Below are 23,963 nucleotides of genomic sequence, written 5' to 3' on the forward strand. Positions count from 1 at the left end.
TCAAATATTCCAAAAACAGATCTATACAAAATTTATCAAAATTGACATAAACATTAACAATTACGGAACGTTGGAGATAATTTCGAGGTAATCTGACAGTTTCCATACTCTGAATGCTCCGGCCAACCTACCAATCTTCTCAATCTTGTCAACACTCGTATTGTAAGCCAACCAATCAGCCAATAAAGTCATATCTATATTGAAACCCGTAGAAGATATTCTTTTCAATTTCAGGATGGACGTCATGATTATTCGAGCATCCTATTAGTACATGGATTGGATCTCAATTATATGTTTCGTGACTTAGGTACCACATCTGAAAAAGGCTCAGGGTTGATCGAACAGAGGCCAGATATTATTATCGAGAAGCCGCATTTCTTATCTTTATTCTGGGCCCATCGCGGTTATTGGAAAGGAGCTCCCCGCTTTTGTGTAGAGAGAATGTAGAAATGCTCCGTTAACTCCGCCCACTCGACAATGTCAATTCAAACGGTCCCTGCAACGGAAAGGAAGAGATGCGATGACAGTAGTCTAAGCGCTTTTGGATTTTCTCCATAATATAGTCAGATAGAAGGAAAATCATACTTTTCATATAATTTATTTGAAAGTTAAAAATATAATTTAAGTATTGTGATATGATAAAAGATGATGATTAAGTGACATAACCTCTGGAATTATAATCAGGTGCCGGATGATTTGAACTGTTTATGGTTATTGGAAGCTGGAAGCTGCTAAAAAGTGGTAGAGGTGTTGATAAGACACAATTTAACAATATAATAGATATTTTGAAATTATATTTTATCGATATTTTAATCCAAATTTAACAATATTATAGAAATTTTGAAATTATATATAATATATATTTTGAAAGTATATTTTATAGCTATTTTGAAGTCGTTGAAGTGTTAATAGCTAATATTAACAATATAACAAATATTTTAAAATTATAAGATGTAAAAGTGTTTTTGTATATATAATGATTTATAATTAAAGTTAAGAAAATTTTAAGAAATAAAATTATTTTTATTAAGTTTTAAAATATTTAATTAATTTAATTTTTTAAAATACTTTAATATTTTATTGTTAATTTTTAATAATTAAAATTTTAATGTTTAATGAAGATTTTAAATGTTTTTAATTTTGAAATTTTATTGTTAATATAAATTTTAAATATAATTTATAAATAATATATATGGTAAGGCATTTCTCTTTGAAAAGAACTTTCTCTGCTATTTTTGTCCTAATCTGTGTTATTCGATCTTTCGACGATTAGATCATTCTTACTCCTTGCATGGATAGGTCACAGTTGCAACTAGCTCCTAGGATTCCAAATTTCATGTCCATCCAGTTACCAACTCCACAAACGACTTTACAAAGTACTCCAACTTTACAAAGTACTCTTGCAAATGGCTCTTGCAAATGGCTCTTGCAAATACATGCCATTGCTTGCCTGCGTCTTACAACACTCACCTCTATTAGGGCGACATTTTCGAGGATCTAATTGTTTCCATTTCAGGGCACCTCTGCAAATCAGGATACTCTTTCCTTACAACTAAAAGCGGGGAACCACCACTCACACTGATTCACCAAATCGGAACGAAGCTCTAGAGGTTTTCAAAGATGTCAGGTAGTTTCGATTTGAAGGCACCTCTACATATTAGTATACCCTCTTCCACGAACTACATGGTTTCAAAGATGTCGCGCAGTTTCGATTTGAGGGCACCTCTGCAGATCAGGATAACCTCTTCCACGAACTCCGCTCCCACTATAGCTTCGACCCACCAATCTTAGACAATTGGATTGTTATAAACTATCGACCTGAAACCCATCACCGCAGACAAAACTACTGAAAAAATCATAACCGTGAGCGCAACACAACCCTCCATCACCACTGTTACGGAGCTACCGAGCATTGATGTTAAAAACTAGACGGATAAGCCTAGGCCCTAGTCCTGAGTATGATAAACCCTCGTTTAGTTCCACGTGGTGTATTTTCACTCGTTCTAAGCATGATAAGCCCCTCCATGATGGTGAGCTGAGCTGTATTTACTACGTCTGCTTTTATTCAGTTACAAAGAAAGAGGTTGCTAGCCTTATCTGTGTCTCTTATTATTCAGTCGGGTGCTTCAAACTCTTGGATAAGGTAAAGAAATAAATACCGCTGAGGATTTTGATCTTTCAGTTTAGGTTTTCATTTCAGATAAGAATCGAACCTGCAACTCGAATTGAAATCATTTTCCTTTTGTGTGAAAAAAAATGTAGGCTTTAATAAGAAAAACCCTTTGTTTTGTGCGTATTTTAGCTAGCTAGGGTGTGTAATACAGAAAAGTCGACATAGAAGACCAAGTCTCTCAACGTCTTATGGTTAACAAACCCACGGAGAAACCATAGTTGTAAAATAGAATGTCACCTAGCACCAATATTACTCTAGAAGATCAATAAATAGGAACTCTTGGAGAAGATCAAGAAATAGACCGGCTAAGGACTTTGATCTTTTGGTTTAGGTTTTCATTTTGGAGTAGTCTACCTAGGCTGTAGAATGGCCCGTTTTCCAGCACCGGTCGGAAAATCGTCCGACTCCGGCTACCGGTAAACTCTCCATCCTCCACCACCATCTCCTAGCTCCGCCACCCTCTTTCTCCGCCACCCTCCCCTGACATTCCCTGACAAAAAAATCTGACATTCCCTGACAAAAAAATCTGAATGCCGCTTGACATCCCTGACCGATCAGCGACGAGCTGGAATTCATGCGGGGAGTATTATGGCCGGTTCGAAATGGTCACCCGCGCGCGATTCTGTTATCTCACATTTCTCGGTCCATTCTGGTCGAGTGTTCGAACCTCAAACAAGGAGATTTAGGCTTCGAATTTGTGGTGGTCTGTTCTGAGATTCAGATTTGCTCGGCAGAGGGTTTTGGCTCTTCCACATACCAATTAGCTGTTTTGAGCGTAAGCGAGAATGGCGGGGGCAGGCAAGTATGCATTTTCGGCTCTCTTGGCCGTTGTGATGATAATGGTGGGAGCGAGAGTAGCAGCAGCAGCAGAGGTGACCGCAGCATCTCCCAGTCCAACAATGGAGGCAAATGCTGCTTCCATGGCCTTCGTTCCCTCTCTATTCTTTGCAATCATGGCCTCATTCATCCCCTTCTTGGTCTCTCGATTTTACTGAGATCTCTTGCGGTTGCTCTTTGGTCCATTTTTTAGGATCAGCGAGGGTCGGCTTTTATTATCAACTTATATATATTTTTGATATTTATACGGCAGTATAGGTACAGGTTTAGTGGAGGTTATTCTTTTCTGGACGAGTGCCAGAGTATTTTGTATCTGGAGGTTTTCTTACTTCATTGTTTATCCATTTAGGAAATAAAGGGATCTCTTCACAGCCCTTTCTATTGAATATGATTTTGAGTTAATAAATTTTGTTTGATAATCTTGGACTTAGCAGGTTACAATGGCTTCGCAGATTTTGCGTTTCTCTGTTGTTTGAGAATCGTGTACTACCGTAGTACACCATATTTATTCTTTAAGGAGCGTATATTATTATGTCAGTTACGGTGTGTTTGTATACATATGTATATATGTCAGACGATAAAAATATGCAGGATATACATCCCTTTCATCATACACATCTCTTACCCTTTTTTGAATGCTTGCCTTACTTTCTACACTTTTCATGATGAATAAATTTTGATATCAATAAGCCATGGTAAGCTTTCCAGCTCTGTATGACCATGAATTCTTTTCCTAATGCATTATAGTATCTTTCCATCTGTGCATATGATCATCATTTAAAATTTTCGATGTGCAGAGTGCACAGATCATCATTTAAAATTTTCGATGTGCAGAGTCATTCGTATTAGGATAAAACAGTACAAAGCATTTGATACCCTGGCATGCGAAAATTTTAAAGTGCTACTCATTTCTCGAATCCGAACAAAAGGGCACACAACATTCTATACCGGACATGGTATCTTTCCGGTTCATGATCATTTAAAATCGAGAAGCATAAACGGGTTACATTTTCCCACAAATTGTGACATGATGGTTTTTTAGTCCGTTTCCATAAGATTTTGATGATGGTGCTGAATTGGTTAACATTTTTGATGGTGTTACAGCCAGTTTTAAAATGAAGTGCCAAATTCTAAAGAGAAATTAGCAGGGAAATTGTGGAATTGTGGCCTCTTAAAGACAAAAATTTCCTAATTCTGATGAGAAATGAAGAGCCAAAATCGAATGAGAATTTAGCAGGGAAATAATTCTGATGAGAAATTAAGAGTTAAATTCTAATGAGAAATTAGGAGGGAAATTGTGAAATTCCAATGCGGAGAGTTTCATTTAAGGATAAAACAGTACAAAACATTTTATACCCTGAAATACAAAAACTTTCATGTGACAGATTACTTTCTTGGCCTATCTTGTAAAAAGGGTACGAAGCATTTTATAGTGGATAAAAAAAATAAAATAAAAAAGTGTTTACCAAGATGGAAGAAAAAAAGGAAAAAAAATATTTATGGAAGGTGGAAGAAAAATATTTATCAAGGTGGAAGAATTGCACTGATGGTTAAAAGTGTTTTAGGCAAAAGATATAAAAGGTTTTTGCATCAACAGTGTTTGAATCATGTTTGTGATGATGGAAGTGGATTCAATCATGTTTTTTTTTATGATGGAAGTAGATTCAGCGCTATCAAAACCCTCCAGGGCACCAAAAACTTTTAAGCTGTCAAAACTTTTAAGCTTGACAGCTGTAACCTGGATTTACAAAAATCTTTGCCGGATTTTATTAAAATCTTGCTAGAATTTTCATCATTTTCAGCCCAAAAAAGCAGCCTTGTTAGACCACTGGATAACGAGGTCAAGGAGGAATTGCTTTGATGGCCAAAAATGACTGGAAATTGGGCAAAAAAATTTCAAAAAATCTTATACCCAAATGTTTGAATGAATTATTTTTGATGATGGAAATGGATTCAGCACCATCTAAAAATTTTGGCACACCCAAAATCAACTTTTGGCATACCCAAAATCTTGAAGTTTAAGAACTATACCTTGGATGTGCCAATTTCTCTTTCATCTATGTGCCAAATTCAAAAAATTCTTTTGAAGTTTAACAACTATAACTTCAATGTGCCAAATTCTTTTTCATATGCTAAATTCGTTTACTTACATATCCCGTCACGCATTTTATACCGGATAAAAAATGGTATACAAGTACATTTGTCCACAACTATAACTTTTAATTGTTTTTAATGGATGGATAAATTTCAAATTTTCTCTCCATCAAAACGGATGCATGGATGACTTTAATGAAGGGAACTTACATTTGTGGACTGTTGCCAATGTTGTGTTGCATATTCTTTTAAGTTGTGGACTGTTGCCAATGATGTTTTGCATCTTCTTTAAGTTGTGGACTGCATCTTCTTTAAGTTGTGGATTGTTGGCTTTAAGTTAGGGTGTACTTGGAGAGCTAATGTTATGAAATTAATTTTAATTAACGGAATTTATAATTGTGAATAGTGGTGAATGATATTCTTTATGAGGTGAATGATATTCTTTGTCTGTTTTATATTGAAAATTTGGAGAGGTAATGTTATGGATGTTTTAATCTTGTGAAATTAAGGTGAATGAAGGGAAATTGCAATTATATTGGTGAATGGTGTTTTTTTAGTATGTTGATGATTTAGAAAGTTAATGTAATGGTGAATTGAGTTAATCAAATGACATTAATCATTTAAAATGATTGATGTGCATAGTGTATTTTTGAAGATGTTTTAAGTATTTTGTATCTAGACTCTATAAATTTAGGGAAACATCCAAGGGAAAACATGGACAATGGAAACATCTAATCAATATGTAAGGAAAACATGGACAATGTTGAAAGATAAAATGAATTTATTTTTTACAAATAAAAACAAGTTGTCATGTTGCATGAAACTTGTGGCCCATGGGAGCTTATCACAAAGAAGAATAAAGTTTGAGATAATGGTTGTGGAAGTTTATCAAAATCAAGGGCCTATCAAAAAGAAGAATAAAGTTCCAAATAATGCTTGTGGAAGTTTTTCAAAATCAAGGGCCAAGCAAATATGCTTTCTTTAACTCTATGTAAGTGTTCCACAATTTAGAATCAATACAACTATGTAAATTGCTTAGAAGCCAACCCCTATACCTTATTCAATGACATCTTTTAGACTTGGTATTGAAAAGGTTCAACTGGCCGATACCTTTGGAACCTCTTGGGGTAATTCCATTTTTCATGAGCATTGAACAATTGGGCTGTACAAGCTTACTTTTAAGTAAAAAATCTTCATAAGTATTAAACCATTTGTAACAACCTTTTTTGGTTGTCCCCTCGTGTAAATATTTTCATGTGTGATTGAAATTAATTGTGATAAATGTAAAAGTGACTAGATTGAGAAGAGGACATAGATTCAAAGCTTGAGAGAAGTTGCTTAGGAATTGCATGAGGAAATAACCAAGCTAAGAAGTTTTTGTTTAATGGCCACCCCTATTCATGTTGAATTAAAAACAAGTTGGTATAGACATTTAAATGGAGCAAAAAAACAAACTAGCTTGCTCTCCATTGCACCGAGCTAATAAGAGCGAGCCATAAACATTGGTAGGAGGAACAAGTGGGCCTCGCCCGAAGTTTCTATCCTGGTGATTTGTTGTAACACTTCTTTTTATTGTACCAGCAACTATTGAGCGAGCTGATGAGGCAACAATGAATGTGATAACCCACAACAAATTAGAGGACGTTGTGTTGCAATTGGATCATCCAGAAGGGCTTTAGGCTAAAGGTTCGAAGAACAAACAATTAAAAGAAGGCCAAACTTTGAGACCCAGGTGTCATTATGCACGATCATGGGGACAGTTCCAAGGCATCAAGTATAAAGGAGCCAAGAAATGTGAGCAGCATTATTGGAAGGTAGAAGAGGTCGAGTATTTAAGAAGGGCATTAACGTACGAAAAGAATGCTAATAATTGGGGGCAGTGCCGCTAAGGCCAGTCTAGAAGTATACAAGGGTTGTGAAGGTCCTGTGTTAGAAAAGAATAACAAGGCTCGAAACACTTTTGGCTCCTCCCACTTTAATTCAAAGCCTCCCACTGTTATATATAAAGGGATTTATATCCCGAGGGTTGAAGGAAGCACATTTTTAGTCATAACTGGGACTGTGGGTAGCAGGCTCAAAATTGGGCTTACATCACCATACTTCTACTGGTAAGTCCCCATTTGAAACTTGTTTTGGATATTTGTTGCCTTCACCTTTGGATATTGCATATGGACAACAAGGAGGGGCATGGGATGATCTTGAAGTTATAGTTGTTAAACTTCAAAAGAATTTTTTGAATTTGGCACATAGATGAAAGAGAAATTGGCACATCCAAGGTATAGTTCTTAAACTTCAAGATTTTGGGTATGCCAAAAGTTGATTTTGGGTGTGCCAAAATTTTTAGATGGTGCTGAATCCATTTCCATCATCAAAAATAATTCATTCAAACATTTGGGTATAAGATTTTTTGAAATTTTTTTGCCCAATTTCTAGTCATTTTTGGCCATCAAAGCAATTCCTCCTCGACCTCGTTATCCAGTGGTCTAACAAGGCTGCTTTTTTGGGCTGAAAATGATGAAAATTCTAGCAAGATTTTAATAAAATCCGGCAAAGATTTTTGTAAATCCAGGTTACAGCTGTCAAGCTTAAAAGTTTTGACAGCTTAAAAGTTTTTGGTGCCCTGGAGGGTTTTGATAGCGCTGAATCTACTTCCATCATAAAAAAAAAAACCTGATTGAATCCACTTCCATCATCACAAACATGATTCAAACACTGTTGATGCAAAAACCTTTTATATCTTTTGCCTAAAACACTTTTAACCATCAGTGCAATTCTTCCACCTTGATAAATATTTTTCTTCCACCTTCCATAAATATTTTTTTTCATTTTTTTCTTCCATCTTGGTAAACACTTTTTTATTTTATTTTTTTTATCCACTATAAAATGCTTCGTACCTTTTTACAAGATAGGCCAAGAAAGTAATCTGTCACATGAAAGTTTTTGTATTTCAGGGTATAAAATGTTTTGTACTGTTTTATCCTTAAATGAAACTCTCCGCATTGGAATTTCACAATTTCCCTCCTAATTTCTCATTAGAATTTAACTCTTAATTTCTCATCAGAATTATTTCCCTGCTAAATTCTCATTCGATTTTGGCTCTTCATTTCTCATCAGAATTAGGAAATTTTTGTCTTTAAGAGGCCACAATTCCACAATTTCCCTGCTAATTTCTCTTTAGAATTTGGCACTTCATTTTAAAACTGACTGTAACACCATCAAAAATGTTAACCAATTCAGCACCATCATCAGAAATCTTATGGAAACGGACTAAAAAACCATCATGTCACAATTTGTGGGAAAATGTAACCCGTTTATGCTTCTCGATTTTAAATGATCATGAACCGGAAAGATACCATGTCTGGTATAGAATGCTGTGTGCCCTTTTGTTCGGATTCGAGAAATGAGTAGCACTTTAAAATTTTCGCATGCCAGGGTATCAAATGCTTTGTACTGTTTTATCCTAATACGAATGACTCTGCACATCGAAAATTTTAAATGATGATCTGTGCACTCTGCACATCGAAATTTTTAAATGATGATCATATGCACAGATGGAAAGATACTATAATGCATTAGGAAAAGAATTCATGGTCATACAGAGCTGGAAAGCTTACCATGGCTTATTGATATCAAAATTTATTCATCATGAAAAGTGTAGAAAGCAAGACAAGCATTCAAAAAAGGGTAAGAGATGTGTACGATGAAAGGGATGTATATCCTGCATATTTTTATCGTCTGACATATATACATATGTATACAAACACACCGTAACTGACATATTAATATACGCTCCTTAAAGAATAAATATGGTGTACTACGGTAGTACACGATTCTCAAACAACAGAGAAACGCAAAATCTGCGAAGCCATTGTAACCTGCTAAGTCCAAGATTATCAAACAAAATTTATTAACTCAAAATCATATTCAATAGAAAGGGCTGTGAAGAGATCCCTTTATTTCCTAAATGGATAAACAATGAAGTAAGAAAACCTCCAGATACAAAATACTCTGGCACTCGTCCAGAAAAGAATAACCTCCACTAAACCTATACCTATACTGCCGTATAAATATCAGAAAATATATATAAGTTGATAATAAAAGCCGACCCTCGCTGATCCTAAAAAATGGACCAAAGAGCAACCGCAAGAGATCTCAGTAAAATCGAGAGACCAAGAAGGGGATGAATGAGGCCATGATTGCGAAGAATAGAGAGGGAACGAAGGCCATGGAAGCAGCACCTGCCTCCATTGTTGGACTGGGAGATGCTGCGGTCACCTCTGCTGCTGCTGCTACTCCCGCTCCCACCATTATCATCACAACGGCCAAGAGAGCCGAAAATGCGTACTTGCCTGCCCCCGCCATTCTCGCTTACGCTCAAAACAGCTAATTGGTATGTGGAAGAGCCAAAACCCTCTGCCGAGCAAATCTGAATCTCAGAACAGACCACCACAAATTCGAAGCCTAAATCTCCTTGTTTGAGGTTCGAACACTCGACCAGAATGGACCGAGAAATGTGAGATAACAGAATCGCGCGCGGGTGACCATTTCGAACCGGCCATAATACTCCCCGCATGAATTCCAGCTCGTCGCTGATCGGTCAGGCATGTCAGGCGGCATTCAGATTTTTTTGTCAGGGAATGTCAGGGCTGTCAGGGGAGGGTGGCGGAGAAAGAGGGTGGCAGAGCTAGGAGATGGTGGTGGAGGATGGAGAGTTTACCGGTAGCTGGAGCCGGACGATTTTCCGGTCGGTGCCGGAAAACGGGTCATTCTACCGCCTAGATAGACTACTCCTTTCATTTTAGGTAACAATCAAACCTGCAACAGGAATTGAAATAATTTTCTTTTCTATTTATACAACTTAACTGATTTGGGATATTTTTAGGTATTGGGGTGAAAACGTCAAACTGATGATTAAACAAACTTTCAAAATTTGAGTTAGGCATCCTACTGTGGGCTGGGCTAAACTACCTGCAAAACCCTCTTCTCTTCATTCTTGTTGTTGTCATTTCTCATCCAAACCCTTCTCGAGTGAATTAATGGTAGTGCGAAAATTATATAAATTGTTCTCAAGAAAAGTTCTTTATATGTTCTCCTCACTCCTTATTCTTGCATAGTATCACCTAATATTCAACAATGTACAAAATACAACATAAGCTAGTTCAAGTTGAAGAGCTTAATTTACACATTGTATAGTATCACCTAATATTCAACAATGTACAAAATACAACATAAGCTAGTTCAAGTTGAAGAGCTTAATTTACACATTGTAGAGCTTGGATCATGTACTAATTCTCATCCCAAGCAAACTACTATATTCAAGTATTTTCCTTTTTACCACTAAAAAGCCCATGTGCTTTACGGATACAGTCATAGAGGGAAGATGTTTATCACAAGTGTGGATCTCTCTCAAATAGTATTTGGGATACCTATATTTTTCAAGTGCGATAGATTCATAACAATGTGCTTGGGGTTTAACTTGTATTTTTAATATTTGTATATATGTTTTTAGTTAGATACCTGAACTAATGAACCCAATTTTTAAAATTGATTGAAAACAATATAACATAATGGGTTTTTTAATTTTTTTCTATTATGAAGAACAAAACTAAACCACTTTTGTTGACAAATTGATGGATTTCTAGAGATATGCTTATTTATGGCGTCATGAGATGATAGCGTTGGAAGAGGCATGGTTTCATGCAATTGCTCGATTTTTGAGGCTATGGACTCTGTAATCAGCTAGGTAGTTCTACTTCCTTATGAATGGAAGGTGATTACATGGTTCTTAACTATGCTTCAAATGTATTCCTTAGGTCACAATGGTACCTTTTCCTGAGAGGCATGGAAGGTGTCAGTTGCATGTCCTTGAGTCCTATTCTAGAGTATGGGCATGTATTGTAGACATGCATGTCTTATGCTTGAGTCTTACTAACTAGTCAAAGTGGAGATTAACTATCCAACTGTGACAGAAAACAAATTCTTAAAGATGTCACATGACCTTTTACAATAGAGACAATGTAAACTTTATCTTCATAGATAAATTACATGTTAAGCTACATCATAAAAAACGTTTTCATTGACATTCACCAATTATGACACCCAAATCATTGATAAGATAACTCCTTACTTAAAATTTTTTAACATGGAGTTTTTCAAATAAATCAGAAATAGTTGAGATAATAAGCAACATAAGCAGTATTTTGTTTGATGATTACTTGTTGGATTTTTTTGATTTTTTGATTGGTTAAGACTTCAGTACTTCTTGTCCTCGACCTTTCATAAATATTTAAGAAAACATTTGGAAATCATAAACCCTTATTTAAGCAGAGTAACTCCTCAATTGAAAGTCTCTTCGCCTCATAAACATATATTTCTAATGAGAGATTTATTTATTCTCAAGCAACAATGTTACTAACGAGGCTTGTTGCATACCCATACCCAATGTCCATCCTTGGTGGCCTTTGAATTGTTGTACAAATCATCATTGTAGGAATTATTGATAATCGGGAGTTTGTAGATTTTTTTGGGAAAATTGTTGGCAGAGTAACTCCTCAATTCAAAATATCTTCACCTTAGAAACATATATTTCTACTAGATATTGCTTTACTCTCAAAGAACATTGTTATTAATGAGGCTTGTTGCATACCCAAGTTCCAACCTTGGTGGGTTTTTAATTGTTGTACAGATCATCATTGTAGGACTTGCTTATAATGGGGCATACCCAAGTTCCAACCTTGGTGGGTTTTTAATTGTTGTATAGATCATCATTGTAGGACTTGCTGATAATGGGGAGTTTGTGGATTTTTTTAGGAAAATCGCTGACATAGTTTTCTTTCTCTTATACAAGTATTCTTGGAGTTCTATTTGCCATTTTCACTTGTTTTTATTTTTATTCCTACATTTAGTTATTCCACTTCAAAAGATGTACACACACCACTTCGAACCTGCAACTCTAATTGAAATAATTTTCCTTTCTATTTATGCAACTTCACTGATTTGGGATATTTTTAGGTTTTGCGGTCAAAATCTTAAAACATTGATGAGATAACTCCTTAACATGGAGTTTGTCAAATAAGTCAGAAACAGTTGAGATAATAAACAACATAAGCCCAATTTTGATTGACAATTACTCGTTGGAGTTATTTGATTTTGTTATTGTTTGGGACTTGAGTGTTTTAAATAGTTTGTATCCTGACTTTTCTTCATCGACCATGCCTATGTATTCAAGAAAACCTTTGAAAATCATAAACCCTTATTTAAGCAAAGTAACTCCTCAATTCAAAATCTCTTCATAAACATATATTTCTAACGAGATATTACTTTATTCTCAAGCAACAATGTTATTAAAGAGGTTTGTTGCATACCCATACCGAAGGTCCATCCTTGGCAAGTTTTGAATTGCTATATATATCGTCATTGTAGGACTTACTCATAAGAGGGAGTTTGTGTATTTTTTAGGAAAATCGCAGGCATAGTAACTCCTAAGTTCAAAACATATTTGAACTAGAAACATATATTTGTAATAAGAGATTACTTTATTCTCAAACAATAGCGTTATTATAGTGTTATTATAGAGGCTTGTTTCATACCCAAGTTCCATCCTTGGTGGGTTTTGAATTGCTGTAGTGATCATTGTTGTAGGACTTGCTGATAATGAGGAGTATGTAGAATTTTTTTTGGGAAAATCGCTGACAAAGTTTTCTTTTTCTTAAACAAGTATTCTTCGATCTTTGTTTGCCCATTTTGACTTGTTTCTATTTTTATTTCTACTTTCATTTATGCCACCTCAAAAGATGTGCACACAATTGGTGACAAGTCAATTGTAATTGTTTCAAATCTCATGCATATTCCTAATATATTTACACCACAATATCATGTTGTTGTAAGAAATCCACGAAGATAGTGTTGGGTAGTTGAACGAACGTCCTCCATTAGGTTTTCCAACAACTCGCAATTGCTTCGAGCTTTTCCAATATCTGGCACATTCTCTCCACCGACATATGGGGACTGACATCTGAGGTTGTGATCAACTGACATCTGGGGCCGTTATGAATAGACTCTTGGAGGAAAATTACACTCTAGCATGATCAATCAGCCTAGTGATTTTTCCTGAAATAAATACTCTTTATCTAAAGTTGATCTTTCGTAAGGACGTGGCAGAAGAAGATTATATCATTATATCTTGAGCTTCTGTTAATCACTCCAATTTCTTCTGTTTGGTAGGAGGTGACTTGGAGTACTTGTGCACACAGAAGTTTGAGAACAAAAATAACAACAATGCGATCATGTAGCAGAAACGTGTATGCAAATGAAAAAACAGTTAACTCGTTAGTCCATCTAGGTCTAGTCTGCAGATGCAGAGTTCCACAGCAGAAAAGAAGATACCTTGTGGAGAAATCTTGGATATGGAGCATGTGTTTTAATACAATTATAGTAAGCTTGAACCACATTCAGACCAAATTGTAGCATTTGTATTTGCGTAAGATACCTTAGACAAAACAGGAAAAATAAAAAATTTATATTAATTTTAGTGTTCTAAATGGTGCAAACCCGAGATACTCTGTTGACCGAAAGCTGATTGCGGTAACTCTTATAAGACTATTGTCGATTATTGAGAAAAGTAATAGAAAAATGTTTAGCTTTCAGAACTTACCTTCCCCAAAAGAGGTATTTTCGTCGTAGTTTCTCTCTGCCCCTTAGAATTGAGGAAAGAAAATAATATAAGTACAAAATTACATGTATTGTTGAGTTCATTGTTACATCGAAGTATGTTACACAGGCCAAAATGAAAACTAGGAGTTAAAGGAAGCTAAAACAATATTGGTTTTGCATCTATTAAAAGAAAGTCGCTGCTAAAGGTTTGACTGGTTGGTAAAGAGTTTGTAATGACATTCGTCCCATTGGATTCAATTGCCCCAAGAGCGTGGCATGTTTCATGCCATAAAATAGCAGTGTCATGGTTGTTAAATAAATTAACAATAGTTGGAGCCTTCAAATGAAACATAATCATCCACCAACAAAAATTAAGAGAAAAGTATTAAATGGTGATATGGCAAGTCCCAAGAAATTAGCATCCCCTCCCGGTGCATGATGGGAAATGATCCGCCAAATAATATCTCTAGAAACATGGTGATACACATAAATAATAGTTATTTGATTAACATTTCGCTTTAAGACCATTATTATTTGGAAACAAAAAACTCAATCCATAACGAGTACATTTAAATATTTGAGATGCTCAGAATGTTATTTGATTAACATTTCTCTTTAAGACCATTATTATTTGGAAACAAAAAACTCAATCCATAACGAGTACATTTAAATATTTGAGATGCTCAGAATGTTTTCAATATTCTATTGAAATTAAATTTATCTAGAAAGTACTAAACAAAAAATGGAGAACAGGAATAGCCAAGTTGATTCAATGACAAAGGACTGCAATCCAGATTAGCAATATCCGGGACTTACAATAATCTCACCATGTCCATGAGCTTAAAAAGTTTGGAGATGTAGAAAAGGTAAATGAAGTAGGCAATTTGAAAATTCAAAATCAGATATTTGCAGCAAAGAACATTTACAAATTAGTGAACCAGGCATAGACTTCATGAAAAAATTTGTAAGAGATACAAATAATGACTAATGGAATTCTAGAAAAATGATTAGCATTACAATACAAGCAATATTAGAAAACATGAGACTAGTGAGAAGAGGATTCGGTGGAAGGGAAACAACAAACCAACTAGGACCAAAAACTATAGGGTTAGAATATGAGCTCATGGTTATGAAGGTAGTGAGCAATTTCATTTGCACCTAGAATCTAAATGCCACTAAACACTTGAAAGGCGAATTGAAGCATGAGCATGCTAAGCGAACCTGCTTTCTCTGATCTGCACCTTTACTGTCTCTATCCCGGCTTTCTTTAATAGGATTGATAAGATTTAAGGATGGTGAAAGAGAGGTGGCTTATATTTGTACTGCATTGCAGGGCTAAATATCAGAATGTTTTCAATAAGGAACCTAGTGCATATGCTATCTTATGCAAAGACAATCTCAATTTAATGACCACATAACCAATTTTGTATCATACTGCACTCATGAATATCTGTATGCCTTTTCTCCAAGTCAACTAGGGCTTGTGTGATTGGTAAAGGGAGAGATGACATTATTGCCCCACCAAGGTGGCCATTGCCATATGAACAATTTTGTACAATATTGCACTCAATAATATTTTTGAGGGGCTTGTCTTGTTGGGATTACAGAAAGGGGGGTTGATGTTATTAGCTCCACCATGGTTTGATTCACCAAGGGGTATGGTGTACTCCCATGGGCCATCTAGCTAGCACAAGGGTGCGAGGGGGTCACTTAGGACATTGGAAACTGTGGGAAAACTAAGAAAAAACAGATGCCTCCAATCACATTTTCTCAAAGCATCCACGTCCAGTAAAGATTTAAAAAATTACATGAAACACTATGATCTTTTATAACACTGGAATGGTCCTTTACCAATTTGATATTATTTTCTCACAGCATCCACCCAAGTAAAAATTTAAAAAATTGCATGAAACACTACGAAATTTTATAATACTAACAATGTCCTTTGCCAATTTAATATTATGTGTCCCTCAAAAACATCCTACAATTAATTGCTACAGGAAAATGCGAAACCATAAGATCGCTATCAATTTGATTAGAAGAACCCTACAAAAGAATGAGGAACCATAAGATCGCTTTGAGTGCTACTAGACAAAACTAACACTAAAATCCGCAAGCTAACACTAAAATCCGCAATAAGGTTTTTAGGAAATGTGTCAATACTAAATTTCTCAAAGCTAACACTAAAATATGCAATAATGTTTTTAAGAAATGTGTGTATATTAAAAGTCAATTCCAAGTAATATGTGTTATTGAAAATTTTGAGAGATAAAATAGCTTTAAAAATTGTTATATATCGAAGATACTGGTTAATAAAAGGAATATGGGTTTATTGATATTTTATAAGAATATATACAAGATGATCAATTTTGTGTATTTAAAAAATCGAAATGATTGAAATTTTTACTTATTTTGTTTTTTAATAAAAAATGTATTATTTACCACTGAGACATCTACTTTGCAATATAACCATCATTATTTGATTGTGATGATGACAAGGGATTTGGCTCCATCAATTTTCAATATTTTTGTTTTTTAAATAGTGATTTTTTAAAAACTATATTTTTTTGGGTTTTAAATTTGCTATTAATATATAAATATTTAGTAATTTTTTTATCCCAAAAATTATTAAAAAAAAAAAAAAAAAACCTATAAAATTATTAAAAAATCAAGTATTTTTATCGTGAATATGATTAAATATTTTATATTAGCATAATTAAAACTGATAAGATTCTTTCAAAAATAAATTACATTTAACAATTTTTCATTACAAACAACTAATAATATTAAAAAAAATAAATTACATTTAACAATTTTTCATTACAAAGAACTAATAATATTAAACATAATGTTTGATATTAAACGATATTTGTAAACTTTAAAATAAATTTCTATACAATTTTCAAAAAGATTCCAACCCCTCACCTAAATATAAATACAAAGATTAACACCAACATTATAAATTTACAGATCTATTAACTCATTTTTGTAACACGTTTCCTCAGTAGATCCCTTGAGATAAATACTTCTTCTATTACCTACACCAGAGGCCAATTCATTATATCAACAAACCCGTAATTATGAATGCCACATGTTAGCTTCAAATTTACAAACCCTAAGCTTACTGCAGCAGCTGGACAACAAGGATTTGGTATCTGTGCCTCTCAATTAAACGCGGGATTAATGGGGACTCCGGTATCTCTGCTGAGAGAGGACTGATTTTCAGGTTTTACATGATCGCTCAGGTCGGTACTTATGCGACAATCAATTTCGCTACCTTTCCCTTAGGACAGTTATAGAGAGAGGAGAGGGTCAACGGCGTCTTGTATTCCCTTTCTACTGCCGATAGATCCAGGTTATGAACGGGGGCTCCGATTCGGCCATCGGAAAAGCGAGCTACTTAGACCCATGGCAATTATAGAGAAAACCATCCCTCATCCAGGTTATGAAAGGGCGTTCCCCCTTCGCCACCGGAAACGCGACCTACTTAAACCCATAGCAATTATAGAGAAAACAATCCGTGACGCATCTACCTTGAACCAATTCTTTCACAGAAGAATCTTCAACCCTTAATTATGAAGGGCACGTGTTAGGCTAAAATGTAAGCGTGTGTAAAATGGCCCCGTAAGTTTTTCAGAAAATTAGGAAGTTTTGGTTATAGAGGTTAAGTTTTAGGATTTTGTTAAATTTTATGTCTTGGGTGTTTTTCTAGAATGCTGAAACTATTTTTATAAAATATATATATATATATATATATATATATATTTAAAGAAATTCTATTGTGACTTTGGTAGACAACCCCAGATCTATACACACTTCTACTTATAATTAGACTTAAATTAACCATTATTAACGCACCTCTTCAAAACCGGTATATTAAGACTTATATAGCATGAACATGTCCTATATAGGATCGATAGTGGCTAGACTGATACATCTTCCAATATGGCCGAAACATCCGTGTGATCCATCGTTTCGAGGCTAGCCTGTAACTGACAGTGGAGCTTTGACAGGTGCAGAGATGAAATAACCTTCCATATCGAGCTTGAGGTTGGGGATGTATCGTTGGGAAGCGAATGATGTTGACAGGAGCAGAAGAGCATCACAATCACCAAATATGACAATATATTAAACTTTCTACCGTGGTTATTGATCGCCATGCAAAATTATCTTATCATACAATTACTGATTTAATCAACCGTAAGATTTGTATTTAGAAATCTACATCAACCATACATAGCTTATGCTACAAGTACTGATTAATAAGTCTGAGATTTCTATTTAAAAATCTATTCCAAACATGGATAGCTTATGAGAAGCCATGAATGAATGAAGTGCAAGATTTGTATTTAAAATTTACTCCAAACATACATAGGTTATCAGAAGTCCTGAATCAATGAACTGAAATTTATATTGTAAAATGAGAGCATCATTATTAGAAGGTTTTGGGTTTTTTAAAAGAAATTTGTCATATTTTTTCAATAATATTTTAAGTTTTGATTATTGAAAATGATGTTTTGAATATGTATATGAATTCATTGTATTCCCACTGCTTTTATATATATATATATTCAAGACTCTCCAACTTTAAAATATTTAAATTCTACACATATCAAATTAAAATTTCGTTGAACGAAAAAACTACCAAACATGATGCTGCGAAAACATCAGATAACAATACAACTTAATAATCTCTTCTTAACAATGCATTTATAGATAAACACACGTCGCAGTGACAACTTCTACATATATAAAATTAAAATTTAGTTGTCCGTAAAACTACCAAACTTGATGCTGCAAAAACATGAGACTGTAAAACTTAATAATCTAGTCTTAACACTATATATATAGATAAACACACGTCGCAGTGACAATTCCTTGCGTTTTTCACCAGCGATATAATTTTATTCCATCTTAATTTACAGTGACTTGTGACATTAATTAAATAAAACTCAAGGATTTCTTTTTTATGACAATGATGTGTTTAATTTTGGTAACCACAAGTTGATATGCTTTCAAACTGTCAGGAACAATGCGGCCCTTTCCATTAATAGTATGCTCGAACACAGGCTGTCAGGTGCCCTTCCGCTATAATCTGGTCGAATAACATATCATTTAACCCCAAACTCTAAGTCAATGATTTCCCTGGACTCCTCACAAGCTCTCGCTGAATGAATCTGTACTCCCCAGGCGTCCGATTGGCTGGGCATAATGTGACTCGCCACCATTTTACAGCCAGGGTCAAGAACATAATGCCTACAAGTAGGGCACAAAGAATGAGATCGAAGCCATTTATCTACACATTCCATGTGAAAGCCATGGTTGCAGATAGGCAAGACTCTCAGAACTTCTCCTTCCACGAATTCTGCCAAGCAAATAGCGCAATCGGTTGCAAGCCTTGACATCGATTTGCCATAGATGATACAGGGGAGTGCTTCTATGGATTTCGCCTTCATACCGGTATTAGCTCGTCTAGTGGCCATGTAATCGTGGCATGGCCTCCAAATGTAGTTCCATGGAACGATTATAGCAAGTCCCGCGAGCAATATCACTGTGCACAGCAATGCAAGAAGAACAACTATCATATGTTCAGTCATATGGGGCCTAATCACCGCTTGCGGACTTTCGTATGACAGCGCCGCTGGCGATAGCATATCGGTGGCCACGTCTAAAACCATTCTTCCCTCGGTAATCGAAAGAGCACCAAAATCCTTCAAAGCCTCTTACTTAATGGACCATAAAAGACTTGTCAGATAACGATTTCATAGAGTGCTCATTTTCTCACTCCAATTGGAAACGAAATTCAGAAATACAATACAGTGATCGGGACAGGGACAGAATCAGAGTCAGTGCTTGCCTCTTACAATACAGTGATCGGCACAGGGACAGAATCAGAGTCAGTGCTTGCCTCTTTCTTTGGGATGAAAGATCTTTAAGTAGGCTGGGATATAGGAACGCTGGATTGAAATCTGTAAAAGCGAGTTTGATAATCCTTGAAGATCGCCATCTTATTAAATTTCATGCTAAAGAGCATCCACGCACCTCATCTAATCGAAGCGAATGCATCAACCATACTTGTCCATTTCATTCTTAGACAAAAGAATATAGCCTACAGGTAATCTAGTCTGAGCCCGTCCCGTCCATACAACCACAATCTTCTCAATCTTCTACGGTGCATTGCGGTTCTCAAAAGTGACTGCACGTGGCAAAACATTATAAGGGAAAAATAGTTAGTGGGCGTGGGTTGATCCAGCAGTACAATGATATATGAAAAGTGCAGCCTCACGGGAGCGTACCTTCGTTTTTAATATGAAAGATAGAAACACTCAAATATGCACATGGGTGAGTGAATGGCAGAGGCTTAGAGGCATCCCACGGACATAAACCTTCAGATATTAATTATTGCCTGGGTGCTTTTTAGTCTTACCTATTGAATGTTATTTTTATTTTCATGCAAAAAGAACCAATATAAAAAAGATACTAAACCAATAATAAACCAATGATATTTCTCCGAATATTATTTTTATTCTCATCCAAAGACCAATATAAAAACGACATTAAACCAATGATTAGTTCAATATAAATTTCCGTGAAGTGACTGACATTATGGATTCCGCTACCTATAAGATGGCAAAATGCGAAGCCACCTTCTCAATCTTATCAACATGCCTAGTATAAGCCGATAAATCGGCCAATAAAGTTAAATCTATATCGAAATCCATTTAAAATAGGAAACAGATGGCACACTTTAGTAGTTATTGATGACAGAGAATGCAGAAATGATCCGTTGAAATCTGCACAACTCAGTGATGTCAATTTAAACGGTCCGTGCAATGACAGGGAAGAGATCGGTTAAGCAGTCGGCTAGATAGGGTACATTTTAGTCAGCTTTGGAATTTCTCCAAGCAGTTTTCTATAACGCGACTTTTTGAAAGTTTTTCAGGCGGGTTTTTCTGGTTGAAATCCGGCAGGAATTTATTGGAATCGCAAGTTTGATAGCTAGTTTCTGCACAATGAAAGCGTCCCAGGGTTTTTGAAGGTGCTGAATCCAGATATGGAGTTAAAAAACCATTTTAACTGCAAGAAATCAAGATTTAACCTCAATTTCTTCCGCCCGATTCCGTCACCGGAATCTCCAAAAAGTCGCATTATAGACAACTCCTTTCTCCAAAACCTAATTAGAATCCAGGAAGTAGAGTTAGCTTTTCAGTGGGTTTTGTTTAATTATTGAATTTCAAAAGGCATGAATTAATTATGAAATTTGAATAAGAGTAAAATAGTAAACATTGTAGTTTAGTTTAAATATAGTAAAATTATAATTTTAACTTATGAAAATTAATAATAAAATATATATATATAGATATATTTTCCTCCATAAACTCAAACATGAACCAAAGCTAAATGCCAACGAAAATGAACACTAAACTATGAGATTGAAGAAGAATTTTGGGAGTTGGGAGAGGCTGCCAGGTGGTAAAAGTTGATAATGCTGTGATTAGCCAAATCTGCCCAAGCAAAGCCCGTAGAGAAACACCATGTAATTATATTTCTAAAATGTGGTTTGTATATGGTAATTGCGTTGAAATCAAATTTTCATTAATTTATTTTTTTATGTAATTTTTAATATGATTTTGTAATAAATATATATTAAATTAAATACTTAAAATTGAGTTAAAAACATTTTAAATTTTTAAATTATATTTTAATTTTATAATTAATTAAAAAATTAATATAATTAGAATATTATACTTTTATATTTAATTAAAAAAAATTAATGGAAAAAGAAAAATATCATATTAAAAAAATGAATATGATTAAATTTCACGTGGTTTGAATATCTCTTTTCAAAAATTAAAAATATAATTATTTCTCAGATTTCTCTGCAAACTCCATAAATGCAATGATAAACAAGTTGCATCCAGGGTTGGAATTTGACGGGCATTTTGCCCGTCATAAGTCATTTTGAACGTATTTTACGTTTAAAATTTTTAAACAAACGTTTCTTATGATGGGTTTTGAAATGTACAGAACGTTTTTTTGACGGGTTAATTTTTTGGGAAAACGTTATTACTACTTTATTTTAAACAGCGAAAAAAGGCACTAACACTTTTCATATAGGTGAATCACAATTGAATAGCGAAAAGGCACTCACACTTTTCATATGGGTGAATCACAATTTATCAAGGTTCGTGCACCAACACGTTTCATATGGGTGACTCACAATTTCTCAGGTTTCGTTGGTCAGTTAGTTTGTCTTTTATTATAGGTAAGTGTGTCACAAGGCCCCACAAATTTTATTAGACAATTTTCTATTTTATATATTTTAAATATGTAAGAATAGTGAGTTTAGAAATGAGGACGTCCCAATGGCTGCAACTTTGCCTGAGAGATATGTTAGGTAGGTAAAGAAGAGGACATTAAATTGGAAAGGATGACCTCTTGTTGCAAAGGAGCGTTGAGTGCCACGTAGCCACTTAAGCATTGCAAAGAGAGTAATGGCAGTTATTCTCAGTGGGCCTTTTTACTACATTGTGGCTTGTCTACTTGTTCATTTATGTGCACATTTTTAAAATTGTTTTTTCTTTGAAAAAAAGGGATTGGTATATGATTATCTTATTATGTATTTATCTATATAATTTATCTACATGTTTGGATAGTTTTCATAGTTTAATGATATACATTTTTATGTTGTTGTTTTGTTTATTTGAAATTCTAGTGAGATTTTTATATTAATTTAATAGGTTTTAGGAAGATTTTAGGGCATAGATTGCAATGCAATATAATAGGGTGGAGTGTGTTTCGACTTTGATAATGTGTAGGTCCATGTCTTCTACGCCTTCAACAACTATTGCATTAACAATTGGATGTTACGTGGCACTTATGACTTTTGTTAGAGTGCAACCTTTGCTACCTTTAATCCATGTAGGTATTATTTTTTAAGTATTTTACCATTTAAAAAATAAGTTTATCAGTGTAAATGTTTGAAATATATTTAAATATTTTATTTTTAAGAATATGTTTATCACTCTAAAAATGTGTTTGTTATTTGTTATTACTAATTTAGTATTGCAAGGATCTATTTTAAGTTGTGAGTTGGAAAACCATTTTCCTCTTATACAAACTCTCACAACTTAATTTTATAAGTTTGTTTTGGGTTTTGTTTTTCTCAAAAAGCCTTTTCCCTACAAATTTTTCATGAGTATTAACCAACTTAACTTGCTTCCATGGACAATTTTTTTAATTAACATTTATAATAATTTATTATTTGAGAAATAATAGGAACAATGACTAGATAAAATTCATTTGATCTAACTATTAATAAGTTTTAAGTTTAGACAGTTATTAAGCTTCAGTTTAGAGGGTTATTAAACAGAAAGTTTTGTGAGGCAATTCTAAAATGAATGCAAAGGAGAAAGAGAGTTGCCATTAGTTTAACATTCTAAGTTGAAGAGTAAGAATTTTTCAAGTGAAATATTAACAATTTTTAAATTTTCATTTATTTTTTCAATTCTACAAAATCAACATTATATTTACTTTTTTCACAGAATGTGGACTATAGCATGTGGCTTTTCCAATTTTTGACTTTTGCACCAGGAAATTCTATTGTGCTATCTTAATGCATGGATAGAAGAGTACACCTTGGTACTTGTTCACTTGGAAACAAAGCCAAAATTCCTACAATTGAAAATTCCTGCAAAATTCCTAAGAACTTACCACCATCAATGAAGTAAACATATCTAAGACATGACGTCTATCAACCATATTTTAAAATTTTGAAGATGGTTGATGTCTATCAAGCTTATTTTAAAATTTTGAGGATGGTTGTGAACCCAATCGCATAAAAACATGCTTAAAAATGGTATTTGATTATTTATGACTAACCACCTATAAGGCCCCAAAAAATAAAAATTGTCATGTGAAAGATATACACAAGCCATATATTGTCTTGTTGTTTCTCACTAATAATAAGTAAAATAAATAGTGTGGATTATATTGAGCTGGTTATACATGTCTGATGGAGTAATTGTTTTTAATGTGTTGAGAATATGTTACTGGCCAACACTCATCTATGAAAACTTTCTGAAATATTAAAACACTTAATACAATATGTTGATTTTATTACAAACCCATACCCCACTTGATTTAATGTGATTATGATGGGGGAGAGGATGGGGAGCCTAGATGATAGCCTCATGTAAAATCTACA

The 23,963-nt window shown here is 34.4% G+C and overlaps 4 protein-coding genes across 4 annotated transcripts; 1 reads left to right on the plus strand and 3 right to left on the minus strand.

The window, feature by feature from the left end:
• The first annotated feature begins 2,958 nt into the window (after positions 1-2,958).
• LOC149235209 (uncharacterized) lies at positions 2,959-3,429 on the plus strand. The gene has a single exon (XM_089461306.1). It carries the CDS (start codon positions 2,959-2,961, stop codon positions 3,166-3,168), a length of 210 nt encoding a protein of 69 aa, XP_089317432.1. The 3' UTR covers positions 3,169-3,429.
• A 5,565-nt stretch (positions 3,430-8,994) lies between these two features.
• On the minus strand, positions 8,995-9,626 carry LOC149235210 (uncharacterized). The gene has a single exon (XM_089461307.1). It carries the CDS (start codon positions 9,464-9,466, stop codon positions 9,257-9,259), a length of 210 nt encoding a protein of 69 aa, XP_089317433.1. The 5' UTR covers positions 9,467-9,626; the 3' UTR covers positions 8,995-9,256.
• Positions 9,627-13,301: 3,675 nt separating this feature from the next.
• On the minus strand, positions 13,302-14,640 carry LOC149235211 (uncharacterized; the record flags this gene model as incomplete). Its single annotated transcript, XM_089368488.1, has 5 exons — positions 13,302-13,404; positions 13,488-13,592; positions 13,758-13,875; positions 14,176-14,294; positions 14,588-14,640. Coding segments are annotated over 5 exons (498 nt in total), but the record flags the coding sequence as incomplete, so codon positions are not given.
• Positions 14,641-18,825: 4,185 nt separating this feature from the next.
• On the minus strand, positions 18,826-19,469 carry LOC149235212 (putative E3 ubiquitin-protein ligase ATL44). The gene has a single exon (XM_089461308.1). The coding sequence runs from the start codon at positions 19,432-19,434 to the stop codon at positions 18,868-18,870; it is 567 nt and encodes a 188-aa protein (XP_089317434.1). The 5' UTR covers positions 19,435-19,469; the 3' UTR covers positions 18,826-18,867.
• Between the last annotated feature and the right edge of the window lie 4,494 nt (positions 19,470-23,963).

The sequence above is a fragment of the Pinus tabuliformis genome, chromosome 8 (genome assembly GCF_031772625.1).
Source record: "Pinus tabuliformis cultivar Carrire ecotype Pingquan chromosome 8, CPIR1, whole genome shotgun sequence".
NCBI lineage: Eukaryota > Viridiplantae > Streptophyta > Pinopsida > Pinales > Pinaceae > Pinus > Pinus tabuliformis.